Source organism: Zingiber officinale, chromosome 5A (genome assembly GCF_018446385.1).
Source record: "Zingiber officinale cultivar Zhangliang chromosome 5A, Zo_v1.1, whole genome shotgun sequence".
Taxonomy (NCBI): domain Eukaryota; kingdom Viridiplantae; phylum Streptophyta; class Magnoliopsida; order Zingiberales; family Zingiberaceae; genus Zingiber; species Zingiber officinale.
In genome coordinates, this window is record NC_055994.1 from 124022056 (window position 1) to 124037957 (window position 15902).

At 37.5% G+C, this 15902-nt stretch overlaps 1 protein-coding gene across 1 annotated transcript; it reads left to right on the forward strand.

The window, feature by feature from the left end:
• Window positions 1–1084: 1084 nt before the first annotated feature.
• Window positions 1085–4531, forward strand: LOC121981578 (cinnamoyl-CoA reductase-like SNL6). The gene is made up of 5 exons (XM_042534167.1): window positions 1085–1422; window positions 2315–2490; window positions 3457–3660; window positions 3774–3927; window positions 4035–4531. Exons 1-5 carry the CDS (start codon window positions 1161–1163, stop codon window positions 4343–4345), a joined length of 1107 nt encoding a protein of 368 aa, XP_042390101.1. The 5' UTR covers window positions 1085–1160; the 3' UTR covers window positions 4346–4531.
• Window positions 4532–15902: the final 11371 nt, after the last annotated feature.

Consider the following 15902-nt stretch of genomic DNA (forward strand, 5'->3'; position numbering starts at 1 on the left):
CCACGTTCTTCCCTTCTCTTCACGCTATGGGATGATACCTTACCACCTTTGGTTTTTTTTTTTGTTTTTACTCCGTCCTCTTGATCTCGCACTCGTTGCGATGTCAAGCCATTCTTATTGCCCTCACCACCCCTTTTAGATGATCAATCCTTGTAACTTAGAGCAACGATCAATAATATTAATTAAATTTATTCTCTTTTAAAAAAATAATATTAATGCTTTTAATAATTTTAGTCAAAACTACTCAAAATTAATTAAAACTAGTGTAATCGTGCATACGCGTTGCGTGTGTAATATAATAATATATAAATTATTTGGGTCTTTGAAAATCCGAATTATTTGAATTTTCTAATATCACGCTTATAAACTAAGTGACGATAGAGAATCCCATCAACAAACTACTGTCTACTGTTTGTAACGGGCTTCCCTATACAAAAAAAATTATTTTAATTTAATATTATACTTATATTAGTAAAAAAACTAAGAAAAGTATATTTTTTAACATTGTCGGCTTAAAATATTTATAAAAGCTTATTTGATCATAGTGTTGTCAATTCTAAGATATGAGACTAAAGAGAACTATATTTTTTATATAAAACAACCAGAAACAATTAATGATGAGAAAAATTCATAATAATACTCTGTAACTGAGTCTGAACTCTAGATTACTGATTGTTTCGTTTGTGGAATTATTAATAAATCTTGGAATTATTTTTAGTGTAAATAAAAAAAGGACATTAATGTAAATACATTTTAGGCTTCATCAAAAGTTAGTTAGTAAAGGGGGGAAATTTTTAATAAAATAATAAGATAGTAAAATAGTAAGATTATTCCCAAATTTTATTAAAATTATTTTAATTTAGTAAAAAAGAACAATTCACTTAAACCAGTTTTAATTAAATTATAGAATGATATTTTGACGATTGATTGATTGGTCCGACGTGACGAATCTATGACGGGTCCGACGTGGCAATAAGTTCTCGACCTTAAATTGAATCCCCAAACTCTACCAGCTTCAGAGCCAACGACCTCCCATTTTTAATCATGGGTGTTGAGTGACACGTTTCGTATATTTACTGGTTCAGGCCACTACGGACACGAGGCCCACCGACCCTTGAGTATATAAGCGCGCCGATCGACGAGGTGGAGGCACCGGCGAGATGGGGGTTTTGCGGAGCACGGTGAGCTTGGAGGCGGAGATCGAGGAGATGCGGGCGGCGCTGCAGCGGAGCGGAGAGAGCGCCAAGGCCGCCGCGCGGAAGGCCGGACCGGGGGGATTCCGGCTGAGGGTCCATGGCGGCGAGAATGGCGGCGACGAGAGGATGGTGTGCGTCACCGGCGGGATATCCTTCGTCGGCTTCGCCATCGTGAACCGCCTCCTGGATCGCGGCTACACCGTCCGCCTCGCCCTCGAAACGCAAGGTTCGGCTCCTCTTCCCGGTCCCAAACCCCCAATCCTGGACATCCCGATCTCCTCTCTCGATCAATTGTATTTTCGAAAATTGGCTTCTTTCGCAAATGGATTCTTGTCAATAGTTCCAGATCGGGAGATCCCAGACTGCGACCCTTTTCTTCTTCTTCTTCTCCGGGGAGCGGCCCAAGGGTTTGCTTTAAGATTTGGGGATCGCGCCGATGGAATGCGGCATGGCGTAATGATCCCCCCCACTGCTTTTGTCTAAGAGCCAGAGGCCTCTTTTTTACCTCATTTTTTTTTAATTTCTTTCTTGACCATTTCAATGATGATTGCGTAGTGCCTTGTTTCTGTCTTATCGTTTTAGATTGTTTCTCGCACGTTTCTCCTAAGAAAGGAAACTTTTTGAGAGGTATCACACTGCATATGGATCCCAACTACCTAACACACTAGTAAATCATGCCTTTTTAACTCCAGGACAAATCACAGAGGTGCCTACCAGCTAATCAGTTTATAACTTAACAAAAACAAAGTTATTTGGAAGAAGAATTGAACAACAATTATAAAAAAATCACTAATTTGATAGTTACTTCTTGCTTCAGGTTGAATTTTGCTCTTTTTTTTTTTTTATTGAAACAGAATTCTCTAGTTCGTATTCTATGATAAAAGATTGAAGCAAACCAATTGAACCTTGTTTGGCTTGTGAAAGTTTTCTAATTTTTATTTTCTCATTGAACCTTTAATAACTTTTGTGCTTCCTTTTCTGTAGATAGATTTTTTCCATCAAACCACACTGGCTATACTGTACAGTTACAGAATTCCTTCTTCAATGAATCTACTGTTCGCATGATTGTTTTCTTCTAAAAAGGCGATAACGTACTTCGGTTGACTATGGGTTTGCAGAGGACCTGGACAAGTTGCGGGAGACGGAGATGTTTGGGGAGATGGGGAGGGACGGAGTTTGGGCTGTGATAGCTAACGTGATGGACTTGGAAAGCTTGTGCCATGCGTTCGACGGGTGCACTGGCGTGTTCCACACCTCCAGCGTCGTCGATCCGGCAGGCCTCTCTGGCTACACGGTCAGCCGTCCCTTTAAGTTAACTTACTAAATTGCTTTCTTTCCTTCCTACTTTTTTATTCTTACCTTGCAATTTATTCAAAAAATAAAAAATAAAACCATTTCAGCTTGTCCTTCAATTACCTTTTCAAACTATCCCTTGTATTTTCACCACTATTGTTCACCACCATGTTTTCATAAATGTTGTGAATCTGACAATATTTGTCACGAAACTGTAGAGGTCATTATCTGATCTGCTGTTGGTGATGAGCTCCAGAGGTCCATCACGAGAGGTTCCGCTGACTGATGACAGGTTCTCTCATCCAGTAGTTGGCGAAATATAAAAATTGACTTGTGGGACTTAATGTATTAGGTCATAGTTTTGAGCTCTGAACTAGTACAACAAAGGGATTGATCACAAAAACCAAAAACGAAAGAGGCAGTAATGAAGTACTGATCTTAACATTCTCTGAGAATGTAAAGTGTATGAAGTGTCACATTCAATAGGCTTGATTGATTTCTAGACAGATTTTATTTTTTTGAGCCAAGTTGTGCATCACCTTAGGATGCTGCTTGCAACAAAGAGGTCCCTAATGTCCTTGATCTTGTATTGAGGATCTAGAGAAGTCATATATGATAGGGTGAAGCACTTAAAGTTTTGAAGTTTTGTAAATAAAGTCAATTATCTATTTTACCATGCCACAGGTCTTATTACTTGTTTCCATTATGTAGCCTTAGTTAAGAACTTGTTCATTTGTCTCTATTGGAAAAGACAGATTTGTTTATGTGGTGAAGGACCACTGCTTGCTACTCTCATATCCAATCTACTGCATTGTAAAATTTACATTGATTGATTAAATCGTCATCGCCAAGACATATCTGGTTTCCTACTATTTGAGGTTGTTTTAGGGATCTTATTCCTCCATTCAACTCTATAACCATGGAACTCTATACTCTAATATTTCATTGTGCTTGTATAATTCTACAGAAGCACATGGCAGACATAGAAGTTAGAGCAGCAGAACTTGTGATCGAAGCCTGTGTGAGAACCCAATCGGTCAAAAGATGTGTTTTCACTTCGTCTCTTTTAGCTTGCGTTTGGCGAGTGAATACCACTCTGCAGAACCGCCGCTACCCAACCATTGTCGACGAGAACTGCTGGAGCGATCAAAGTGTCTGTTGCGATAAAAAGGTAAAGACACCAAACTTTCATTTAAAGTGTCTGTTTAGGAAAAACTAATCTTGTTTGGTAGACAGTGTTTCCTAAACAGATGTTAAAAACTTTCTTTTTCCAAACAATGACAGCTATGGTATGCGCTGGGCAAGATGATGGCGGAGAAAGCAGCTTGGAGGGCGGCACGAGGAAGGGACGTGAAGCTAGTGACTGTTTGTCCAGCCCTGGTCATTGGGCCTGGTATTCACCAACGAAACGCTACTAGTTCGATCGCGTACCTGAAAGGTTGGAATAACTCCAATTAACTTTGGTCTGAGCATCCATATGATCCATCACATGTTACTTAACTGACTCGGCTTCCATGACAACCTCATTCTCTCTTGGAAACACAGGTGCTCTGGACTTGTTCAGAGAAGGATTGCTCGCTACTGTGAACGTGGAGAAGGTAGCAGAGGCTCATGTATCAGTGTATGATGGGATGAGCAGCACTGCATGCGGGCGATACATATGCTATGATCGTGTCATCCGAAGGGGGGAAGAGGCTGCAGAATTAGAGCGGCAACTTGGTCTCCCAAACAGAATTCCAAGGGATGCACAGGCCGACAACCTGACTTGGTTCGAGCTCTCCAACAGGAAACTTTCCAGGCTATTATCTTCCAGGAGGAGATGCACATACGATACATATTTACTCTCGCAGGATTAGGTTTAGGTTTCTTGGACCTTCGGAAAATTGTCATGTTACAAGTCAGAGTGCATGGTGTCTGGTGTGTGAGATTGCCGATCCAACAAGAAATCTTTGTACAGAAGTTAGAAAAATAAAGTGTACAAATGATGCAAATCCAAGCGGTCAGTTTTGGTCTAGGGCATCAGAAATCTAAAGTTTCTGTCATGCTATGTGCTACTCCCTAATAATCTGAGAATGAGATGGGTCTGGCCGAGCTATGATACGCTCAAGGAAAAATTTCAATGAAATGTTCAAGGGTAGACACATAAATTCATGATCCATCATTCCACTTTTTGTGGATCCCATTATTTTATGTCTCTATCTTTGAACATTTCATTAAGATTCATTCCTTAAACATATCATTTTTCGGGCTGGCCAGGTAGGGCCCGTAGGTAAAAAGAAAAATGAGCTCGGTGCATGAGTTTTGACAGAAATTGAGCCTAGAAACAGGATTCAGAATCGGGTTCGGAGTCTTACTCTGCTCAGGAATTGGATGCGGGTTTGGAGACTTGCACTGCTCCGGAATTGGGTGTGGAGTTATATGATACTCGGGAATCGAGTTCGTAGTTGTATGATGCTCAGGAATCAAAGACAGTCAGAGAGTACTCAGGAATTTGGAGTCGGAGCCCGGGAGCTTTTGGAAATTAGATGCAGAGTCATATGGTATTTGGGAAGTCAGTTCAAAGTCATATAGTGCTTGCCTTGCGATTTGGTGTTTGAAGGTCAGGTAACATCCTCCGATCTGAGAATCTTGCGCGCAGGGGATGAGTATGGAACCAAATAGTGCTCGTCTAAGTTTAGTACTCACAAATTAGATTTGAAACCCCATGGTGCAAAATGAAGCCAATAATAATGAGTGTTAATACTCATTAATAGTGAAGTGTTACCAAATGGGGAGAACATGTGAGCTTTGTTGAAACGAAGAGAAAATAATCCGCGACCATTGCAGAAAAAGAATTTATATAAAAGAGAGAAGGGTGATAATGAGAAGGTGAGGTATGCTCACTCTCCAACAATTATCTATTCCTCTACATTCTCTTCTACTCTCGTCATCTTATTTAAGCGAGGGGCCTTGTCGGGAGAAAACCATCATCACCCTTTGACTGCATGTTGACCTGGAGGATGGGCTCATTTATACTTCATCCTAATTCTGTCGTATCACTCTAAAAAAAAGGTCTCATGTAGGGCAACTTGAATTGATTGAGGGAGGGATAAATCAATTATAGAATAAAATCCATATGGATGTACTACATCCAACTAAGTCCATATGAATGAATTTAATTTTCATAAATCCAGACTCATACATACATAAAATTAATTATCATTAAAATAATTAAATCTAATTAAATGATTTAATGTTTCAATGCATATAAAGAAGATTTAGATTAAATGAATGTAGATTTAATATATCGATCTTATAACCCGATTCATTAATATTAATGGATTGTTACTGAGACATGGGCTTTTATGATGGATAATCTCTATAGATTGGGCCAAATATAAAAGGGAAGAGATAAGATTTTATTAGGACATGTTGAACCTAGCTCTTTTCTTCCAACTTTTTCTCCCCCATTGAGAAGAAATGTGATTTTATCGGCTCAATCCTGTGAAAGGCATCCGCTGCATTCACGGAATATTTCGATGACAAGTAAAAGGCTATAACATTGCGATGTCTCATTTTCTATAGAGCTTTAGAAATTGATAGTAAAGGATCGAGAGGGAGCGATAGGGGGGATATGGCTCCTTTAAAAAAAACTTTTCTTCTAAACCATTAAGATAAGAGCAGTGTAGCGAGACTCATTTCAGTTACTTGGTTTGAAGCCTAGGTCGACTTCTACTTCAAGATCCGTGATCTCTTGATCGCACCGTTGGGCAATCCATTATAATTCTTTTTTCCGAAATCTCCGGAAAGAAGTAATTCGTACAATGAAAGATGTAAGATAGTAACAACCTATTAGCTTATTAGTAAATAAGTACAATGCAAGCTAATAAAACTATACCGAACAATTAAGAAGCATTGCAGATCGTCGACACTTTATCGGAATAATAGCTTGCTTAAAGAAGTGTTGCAGAGCAGTTGCACGAACAAGGATTTAGCACAGAGGTGAACTGGAAACTAATGCTCAACCTTGGATCTCGAACTCTTCTTTGATAAGCATCGTTACAGTTTGGTCGACTGATCCTCGGATTAGATCGACTGAACACGTTCTCTTCCTTCTTCGTTGAGATCCGATGTTCGAGCATTTATGATCTTTAATGATTCGATCGACCGATCACCTTGTTCGGTCGACTAATCAGTGAATTTCCCTGTTTGCCGAGATTCACACTTAATGCTGCTTTAATGAGACGATCGTTTGGTCAACCGATCCACTGGTTCGGTTGACCGATCAGGGAGTATCCTACTTGGCTTCGACTCAGCCTGATCTCTACCATATCATCAAGGTCCGATCGACCGATTAGCTGGTTTGGTTGACCAATCAAGTTTTGATCGGACTCTACTCTGCTTTGGTTTGAACTAGTCTTTGGTCTGAGTTAGCCTTATTCGGTCGACCGATCTCGGTGTTCAGTCGACCGATCCCGGTGTTTAGTCGACCGATCAAGTCGTTCCCTACAAAACAGAGTTAGACAATTCTATGCAAAACAAAGATTAACACAGTAATATAATAAAATGCATGAGTAATAAAAGACAGTAACACTGTCTTGATCTCAACTTAGAAATCTTTCTGATTTTTTCAATTGGATCAATGACCTAAGGGTTGTTCCTTTCCAGAACACGACCTCACTGTCGCTCTCTCAAGTTGCTTACCTCAACCTACCTGCCAAACATTGATCCTCCAGACCTGTTTGGACTTTACAGCTTAGCATCGAATCGGCTCACCAGGACTTTCCCTTGATCTACGGTCCTCCAAACCTATCGAACTTCCCTGCCAAGTGTCGGGTCCTCTTGACCCACTTGGAATTTCTGCCTGACTTCCACGATCTACTAAGACTTTCTCCAGGTTGAATAAATAGTTTGCACACTCAGTCAATTTGTAAAATCACAACAAGACTTAACTTAAACTTTTGATAACATCAAAACTTAAGTTCGATTCTGGTACACCCTATACCAACAGATAGAAGCTAGATTCTGTTGTAGATACATCCTTTAGTATATATATATAATGTATTGCAAATTTTACAATTGATATCAGAGCATAGGATTGACTTATTATCAGTTTTTAAGGCGTAAGGATTATTTTTAACGTTTTGATACAAATACATCAATTTTTTTACATCTGATTCCGTATGGATGAGCGAAATTGATATATATTCGTTGAATGTATCTTGGATAAATTAGGATTTAGCCTATGAATCGAGTTTTTCGCATTATCCGTAAAGAACGAGATTGACAACACAATTTTAGGGTTGAAATCATGTTCAGAAATGAACGTTTTCTGATATCAATTGATTGGGAAGGTTCCCAATCAATTGGGAGTTACGTATTTGCGAACAGAAGCTTCCCAAATCGATCAGTTAATTGATTGGTGTTTACCAATTGATTAGCGCTAACCAATCAATTGACGTAAGACATAATCGATTGGGATGCTCGAGTTCGCAAACAGAAATTTCCGGAATCGATTAGCTGATCGATTGGTGTTTACCAATTGATCAACATGAGGAATCAATTGATTCAGATTGCTTGATCGTGACCAGAATTCAACAGAAAGCTTTTGGATTGATCGGTTGATCAATTGGGGTCTCCAATCAATCAGTCAATTGATTGAAGGTTGCAAGGAATTCAATAGAAAGCTTCTGGATCGATTGGCTAATCGATTGGGGTCTCCAATCGATCAGTCAATCAATTAAAGAATGTAAGAAGCCAACAAAGAACTTCTGAATCGATCGGTCAATCAATTGGGATTCACTAATCAATCGATTAATTGATTTGGATTCGTTGGGTTATCCACAGAAGGTTTTTCAATCGATTGACGAATCGATTGACATTTGTCAATAGATCATGGATAAACGAGCGAATAAAAGTCTTTTGGATCGAACGATTGATCGATTCACGTGTGATCAATCGATTGATCAATCAATTGACACACGTGTGAATCGATTCACATCTGATCTTGTCTGAGAGTCGAGGCGATGGATGTTGGGGACGTGGCGCTCTTGTTGACTGTTGGTGGACTTCTCGTCAGTGAAACCTGCAACCACAGCAACGTCAGTGCCAAGCCGGGGAGGGTTCCCGGCGATGACCCTCCGACGCTCAAGTCAACCACCGACGATGTAGAAGAAATGAGGAAGCAAAATGATAGGGTAACTGTAGCTACAGTAGAGATACCTCCGTCGAAGCTTGAGGGTCATTATATAGGACTCCCGGAGAGCGCGTGCACGCTTCTCGAGACACACACTCCTCAAAGCATACCCTGAAAAGACGTGTCAAAAAAGCATCTTTGACACCATACCTCAGTGACCCGGGCATATCTCTTGCATGACAGTGGAAACTTCCACTGTACAATCCTCTACCTGTACATGCTGCCAACCATACCGTCTGTCGGTGGCGCGAGTCCCCAAGAGGATATCGGCTGATCCTCCTTTTGTTTGTTAGTGGGCTGAGCGGGGGTCGTCGTTTGACGGGTCTGGTCCTTTGGCCAAGTGGGGTAGCCGCTCGGCCAACACTCCACTGTCCGAGCTATATCTGAGAGTGATCGCCGGTTCTGAGCCTCAATGCGAGCTCGAGAAGCCTGGCCAATCGGCGTGTATCTTGTTTTGAGCGTCGGAAGCTCGGTATGCGACCGAGCTGTGGTAATCATCGGGTTGATATCAACTCAACTGTCCTTCGAGCCGGTCGGACGAGTGGGTCGTCCAATCAGCCAGCGATACGGGGCGTTGACCAGCTTGACTTTGACCTCCACCATGCCATTGACCACCTGCTGACCGGGCCCCTCTTCATCACCGGATCACATGCCTCCCCCTCAAATCTAGTCGAAGGAGGCTGCAAGTCCGACTGACTGGATGAGCTAATCTGGAGATCGGTTGGTCGAACGGCCGTGGTGCTGGTTGGAGCTCGACTGGTCTACCCGAGGGTGTCGGACAGCCCTGAGATTGTTCATTAAGGCCGATCGGTACTTGTTGGATCGTGAAACGTCGATAGAGGGGGGTGAATATCGATTCGAAAAATAGCGTTAATAAGAGTTAAGCGGTAGAAAACTTTCTTTTCGTTGTTGTTCTGAAGCTCCCCTCTGACCCTTCTTTTATATGAGGCTCGGGGCGCCCTGAATCCCTTCCGAGCGTCCTGGTGGGACGTGGCAGGTCCAACCAGCAAGCTCCACGTGGCGATGCGCGAGTTTGGATAAAACTTACCTCCGGGCGCCCGGATCTCTTCCGGGGCGCCTGGACCTCCTATTTCCAGGAACTCCTTCTCCTGCAAAATAGAGTTAGTCCGAGGCAAATGTATATCCTGTAAAACAGATTGTTAGCACAATTAAAGTTCAATAAAGTAATAGCAAAGAGTATGACTTAGATTCCGTCTTTCCGAGACCGGAATCTAGTCATGATCTCGACTTAGATATCCGAAATGGATCTAAGCCGGATCGACGCCTAATGTTCCCTTCCCGGGAACGCGTCCTCGCGGTCACTCCCCTCCAGTGACTTACCTCACTTACCTGCCAGACGTCCGGTCAGCCCGTCGACTCGTGCCAGCTATCCGGCCAACCCGTCGACCTAGCTGGACTTCTGCCAGCGTCCGGTCAACCTGTCGACCCGCTTGGTCTTCTCGCCACTATCCGGTCGGCCGACCTAGCGGGCTTCGTGTCGACATCCGGTCGACCTGTCTGGACTTCTCCTACACACTTGATCAAAGTGTCAGACAACAACAAACTAACTTAACCTGATTTGTCATTTATCAAAACCTAGGTTAAATCGTTAATGCTAACCGCACCAACAATCTCCCCTTTTTTGATGAAATGACAACCTGGTTAAGTTAGTGAAAACATATGCAAGAAACAACATGCATTTATGTGGTTTTAAAGGTTAGTTTGTATTTTCAAATTGGTTTAGCTAACTTAACCACCTAACCCTCCCCCTTTGGCATTCATCAAAAATAAGCATAGATTAAGTAAGCATAAACATAGACTTCAGACAAAGTAAGAAATAATGTCAAGTTAATCTGGGGGAGTTTAAAACATAGATTATTTTATTTTTATTTCTTAAATCTTTAAAAAAAAAACAAGTCTTCAAAGATAGCTAATTTTTTTAAGTATAGTTTTTAAGGTCAAAGTTAAAAATTCAAGGTTTCAAACATAAGTTTTCAAAATCAAAATTCCAAAACTAAGTTTGAAAAAATCTATTTTTCAACACTGATTGAAATTTATTTTTCAACACTAAGTTTGTAAAAGATTCAATTTTCAAAATTAAGGAAAATAATTTTGAGAAGCTTAGTTTGTAAACTTAAGTTTTGAAAAATCCAATTTCCACAATTTTCAATAACAAAGTAATTTTTAAAACTAATTTTTGTAAAATTTTAACTTTCAAATCAAATTGTCAAAATTAAGTGAAAAAAAAATCAATTTTCAAAACTAAGTTAGATATAATTTTCAAAATCAATTTTTTAACAAAAAGTAAAACCCAAAACAATTTAGTTTTATAAGAGTTAGTTTTCAAAAATAAGTTTAAGAAATATTTAAGAAAACATTTTTCAATCACTAACATAAAATGTTGAAAGTATTTGCTAAAAATATTCAAAGCAGAATATTTTTTTTATTTTTTATTTTTTTTTAAAACAAAGGAGTTTTCAAAATAATTTTGTAAAATTCTTTTTTCAGAATCAAATTTTCAAAAATAAAAAAATTGTACATTTTTAAGCAAGTTGAGTTTAGACTTTGATTTTCAAAGATAAGTTTAACAATTCAATTTGAAATACTGAAGTAGTTTTATTTCTCCGCCTGAACCTGACATTAACTCAAATGTCTAACCAGTTTGTTACTGACTGACTTATCAGAAGATAGCAGCTTTCACTTGGTTAGTCAAGTTAAGTTCAATCTTAACTTGATTAATGTATATTTTGTATTTAACGCCCAGACTTATATCGATGCACTGAAATAAGCATCTTAAGTCTTAGGCAAGTGGCCTATACATCTCACCCCTTTCTATGTTCGTCAATCACAAGCAAGTTAAGCCTAGAGTTTTGGTGAGATGCTCAAAACTAGTCCTATGGGTACATGCTTTCTAAGGATTTTGAACTAGTCTAAGGCTAAAAATATATTTAAAAATCTAAAAATAGGAAAGTTTTGAAAATGAAATATGTTTTAATCTATAATTTGAGAATAATCATTTTTGAAAGATATTTTTGAAATTTGAAACTCCTAGTCTATTAAGCACATTCCTAGATTTCTACGCAAATTGCTAAATTCACTTTCAGGGAGTAGTTTAGTGAATATATCAGCTAAGTTTGACTTGGACTCAACGTATTTGAGTTCAATGTCACCCTTAGTAATATGATCCCTGATAAAGTGGTGTCTGATTTCAATGTGCTTGGTTCTTGAATGATGTACTGGATTTTTTGTTAAATTTATTGAGCTAATATTGTCAATTAAAACTTTGACATTTGTAATTTTTAAGTTGAAATCTTTTAAAGTGTGCATCATCCATAATAATTAGGCTACACATTCTCCTATGGCTATGTATTCTGACTCAGTTGTAGATAGTGCAACACAATGTTGCTTTCTACTAAACCAGCTAACAAGTGATGGGCCTAGTAGTTGGCATCCACCACTTGTGCTTTTGCGGTCTAATTTGCATCCAGCATAATCTGAATCAGAATATCCTATTAATTCAAAGTCATTGGTCCTAGGATACCAAATTCCTACGTTTGTTGTTCCCTTAAGATATCTAAAAATTCTTTTGCCTTGAGTCAAATGGGATTCTTTAGCACAGGTTTGGTATCTAGCGCACATACTAACTGCAAATAGGATATCATGTCGGCTTGTAGTTAAGTAAAGTAGACTACCTATTGTACTTCTATAATACTTTAGATCCACTGATTTTCCATTTGGGTCATTGTCTAAGATTGTGTTTACTGCCATGGGTGTTTTTATTTCTTTTGTATTTTCCATTCCGAATTTTTTAAGTAATTCTTTAGTGTATTTATGTTGATAAATGTAATTTCCTTCATTTGTTTGTTTAATTTGTAATCCTAGAAAATATGTCAATTTTCTTAGTAAACTCATTTCAAATTCTTGTTCCATTAAGTTGATAAATTCTTTTAAAAAGTCTAAGTTAGTTGAACCAAATATTATATCATCTACATATATTTGTGCTATAAATATGTCATTATTTAGTAATTTAACAAACAAGGTTGGGTTAATTTATCCTTGGTTGAATCTTTTGAATGTTAAGTAAGATGTTAGTCTTTCATACCATGCCCTGGGTGCTTGTTTAAGTTCATATAATGCTTTCTTTAATTTAAAGACATAATCAGGATGTCCTAGATTTTCAAATCCAGGAGGCTAACCTACATAAACTTCTTCTTTTATCAGTCCATTGAGAAAGACTGACTTAACATCCATTTGATATAGTTTGAATCCCTTATGGGCTGCATAACTTAGTAACATTATAATGGATTCTAATCTGGCTACTGGAGCATAGGTTTCATCATAGTCAAGTCCTTCAACTTGACTGAACCCTTTGGCAACTAGCCTAGCCTTATTCCTAGTAATTTCCCCAGATTCACTTAATTTGTTTCTAAATACTCATTTTGTTTCTATTATTTTCTTATCTTTAGGTGATGGTACTAGATCCAAAACTTCATTACGCTCAAATTGAGCTAGTTCCTCTTGCATAGCGATGATCCAATCTGGATCAAGTAGGGATTCAGCTACAGTTTTGGGTTCAATTTTTGAAATCAGGGAAATTTGACTTAGGTTCCTAAAGGATGATATGGTCTGAACCCTTAGGTCTGGGTCACCAATTATTTGATCAGTTGGATGGTTAGGGTTGATTCTTATAGTTCTTGGAGGTTGATTTGCTTGAGTGTGTTCATCTTCTTCATGATCTAGGGATTGATTGGTTTCTTCAGAATTATTATTTTCAATAGGTTGAAGTTGATTTTGTCCTTGGGTTTCTTCAAATTTTACGTTTGTGGTTTTCTCAATTTTTAATGTAATTTTATTATATATTCTGTAACCCCTACTGTTTAGAGAATATCTTACAAAAATTCCATTTTCTACTTTAGAGGTAAATTTTCCTAAGTGGTCTCTAGTATTTAAGATGTAGGCTGGACACCCAAATACTTTAAAATATTTTATGTTAGGTTGTTTGTTATAAAATAGTTCAAAGAAAGTTTTATTATGTCTTTTATTTAATGTTGTTCTATTTTGCACATAGCAGGCTATACAAACAGCTTCTGCCCAAAAATATTTAGGTAAGTTATATTCATTTAACATAGTTCTAGAGACTTCTAATAAAGTCTATTTTTTCTTTCTACAATTCCATTTTGTTGGGGGGTTTTAGGACACGAAAATTCGTGATGGTAGCCATTCTCAAGACAGAACTTGTTGAAATTATGATTTTTAAATTCTCCCCCGTTGTCACTCCTAATTCTTTTAATTTTAATATCTTTTTCGTTTTCAATTTATTTGCAAAAGTTTGCAAAGATTTCAAAAGTTTCGTCTTTATATTTTAAGAATTTAACCCAAGTAAATCTAGAATAGTCATCTATTATTACTAAGCAGTATAAGTTTCCATTTATGGATTTGACTCCATGGGAGTCAAAAAGGTCTAAATGTAGAAGTTCTAATATCGAATTGGTTTGTGGCTGATTGGTTGGTTTGTGAGTGGATTTTGTTTGTTTACCTTGTTGACAAGCATTACATATGGTTGAATCTAGGTTAGGTAATTTCGGTAAGCCTCTCACTAGTCCATTTAATTTACTTATATTTCTAAAGTTGGTGTGAGACATTCTCCTATGCCATAACCAAGTTTCTTCTTTTTGTGTTAAATAACACTTAATTGAAGAGGTGGTTAAGTTGATAGCATAGATAGATGTTGTCTTTTCTAAAACCTTTTAGACTTATAGTAGGATTATCTAGATGTTTGATTAAACACTCTGTGGATAGAAATTTAACCTTATACCTAGTATCACACAATTGACTTATACTTAGGAGATTATATTTAAAATTCTCGACAAGTAGAACATTTGTAATTATGAAATCTATTTTTAATTCAATATTACCTATTCCGATTACCTTGAGTTTGCCGTTGTTTCCAAAGGCAAATGTTCCTAAGCTTTTGTAAGTGAGTTGAGTGAACTTGGTGTGATCTCCAGTCATGTGTTGGGAGCAACCATTGTCCAAAATCCACTTGGTTTCCCACAATGAGTAGGAATTAAGGTTAGTCTTTTATTTTTAACGTTAATTTAATAATTCTTAAAATAGTTTTTAAAGTTAAAATAATTTTAAAATAATTTTTAAAGTTTAAAAGAAATTTAGTTTTAATTCAAAATTTAATTTAAATTTGAAATTCGAAATTTAATTTTAATTTAATTTAATTTAATTTGAAATTCAAAATTTAATTTTAATTCATTTGAAATTTAAAATTTAATTTGAAATTTGAAATTTAATTTTAATTTAATTTAATTTGAAATTCGAAATTTAATTTTGATCCTTAGTTATCTCACCCGATTTAAGTTTTCAATCAGGGAATCCTATAATTTTGTGAGATGGGTTGGATTTTAATTATGGAGTTTGGTTTAACTTGTGTTAGATTCAGGTTTAGCTTTGGTCTCTACAAATAGGCATTCTTCGGATAAACTTCTAAGCTTGGTGAGCCACATAGACGTCATTAGAAGTAACCAACCTTTCGAGGTTTTCCGAATAGTCCTATCCACGGAGCTTAGTACTAAATCTTTGTCTAACTAGTTAGGATCTATTTAAGGGTAGCTTCGGTCAGTTCCACTTGGCCAAATGCACCAGATCGAAACCATATCTTTCTAGACATGCGATGCCCAAGCTTCCCTAATGTACTATCATCCAAAAACTTCACCAGTACCATGATTCAAGTTAAACTGGGTCTCTTTTTAACTAATCCTAATTACCCTGCCGGGTTAATTTGTTTAGGTTACCCTGTCGAGTAAGTTAATTTTGGAGGTGCCAGCTATTCTGGAGCCTCCCCCTGAATTATTGACTTTTAATTTAAATTTTCGCTTTAGGTTTGTGTCGATTTCTTTTATAATTATAATTAATTTGGTGATAATTTATATTTTGTTGAGTTTTTGATTTCTTTGACTTGTATTTTGGTTTTTGATTTGGTTTTTTCGAGTTTATATAATATATTTTTTCTTTAGGTATGTAATATTGATTCATTCCTACTTGCGTGGTCAAACACGCTTTCGGAACCCAAGCTTGATTAGTTGATTTGTATTGGGTTATTAATGATTTAAAGGTTTTATTTGAGTTCGACTTGTATCCAAGTCCGGTTTTATTATAACATGCTTTTTGATTGTTCATGATTAAGTCTAGATTTTTTGATCTTGTAGTGAATTTTTCTAGTATTTCTT

Coding starts and splice junctions, on each gene's coding strand:
- LOC121981578 (XM_042534167.1), top strand. CDS start 1,161: ATGGGGGTTTTGCGGAGCACGGTGAGCTTGGAGGCGGAGATCGAGGAG. Junction 2,491..3,456: donor CAGGCCTCTCTGGCTACACG/GTCAGCCGTCCC, acceptor ATAATTCTACAG/AAGCACATGGCAGACATAGA. Junction 3,661..3,773: donor GTGTCTGTTGCGATAAAAAG/GTAAAGACACCA, acceptor AAACAATGACAG/CTATGGTATGCGCTGGGCAA.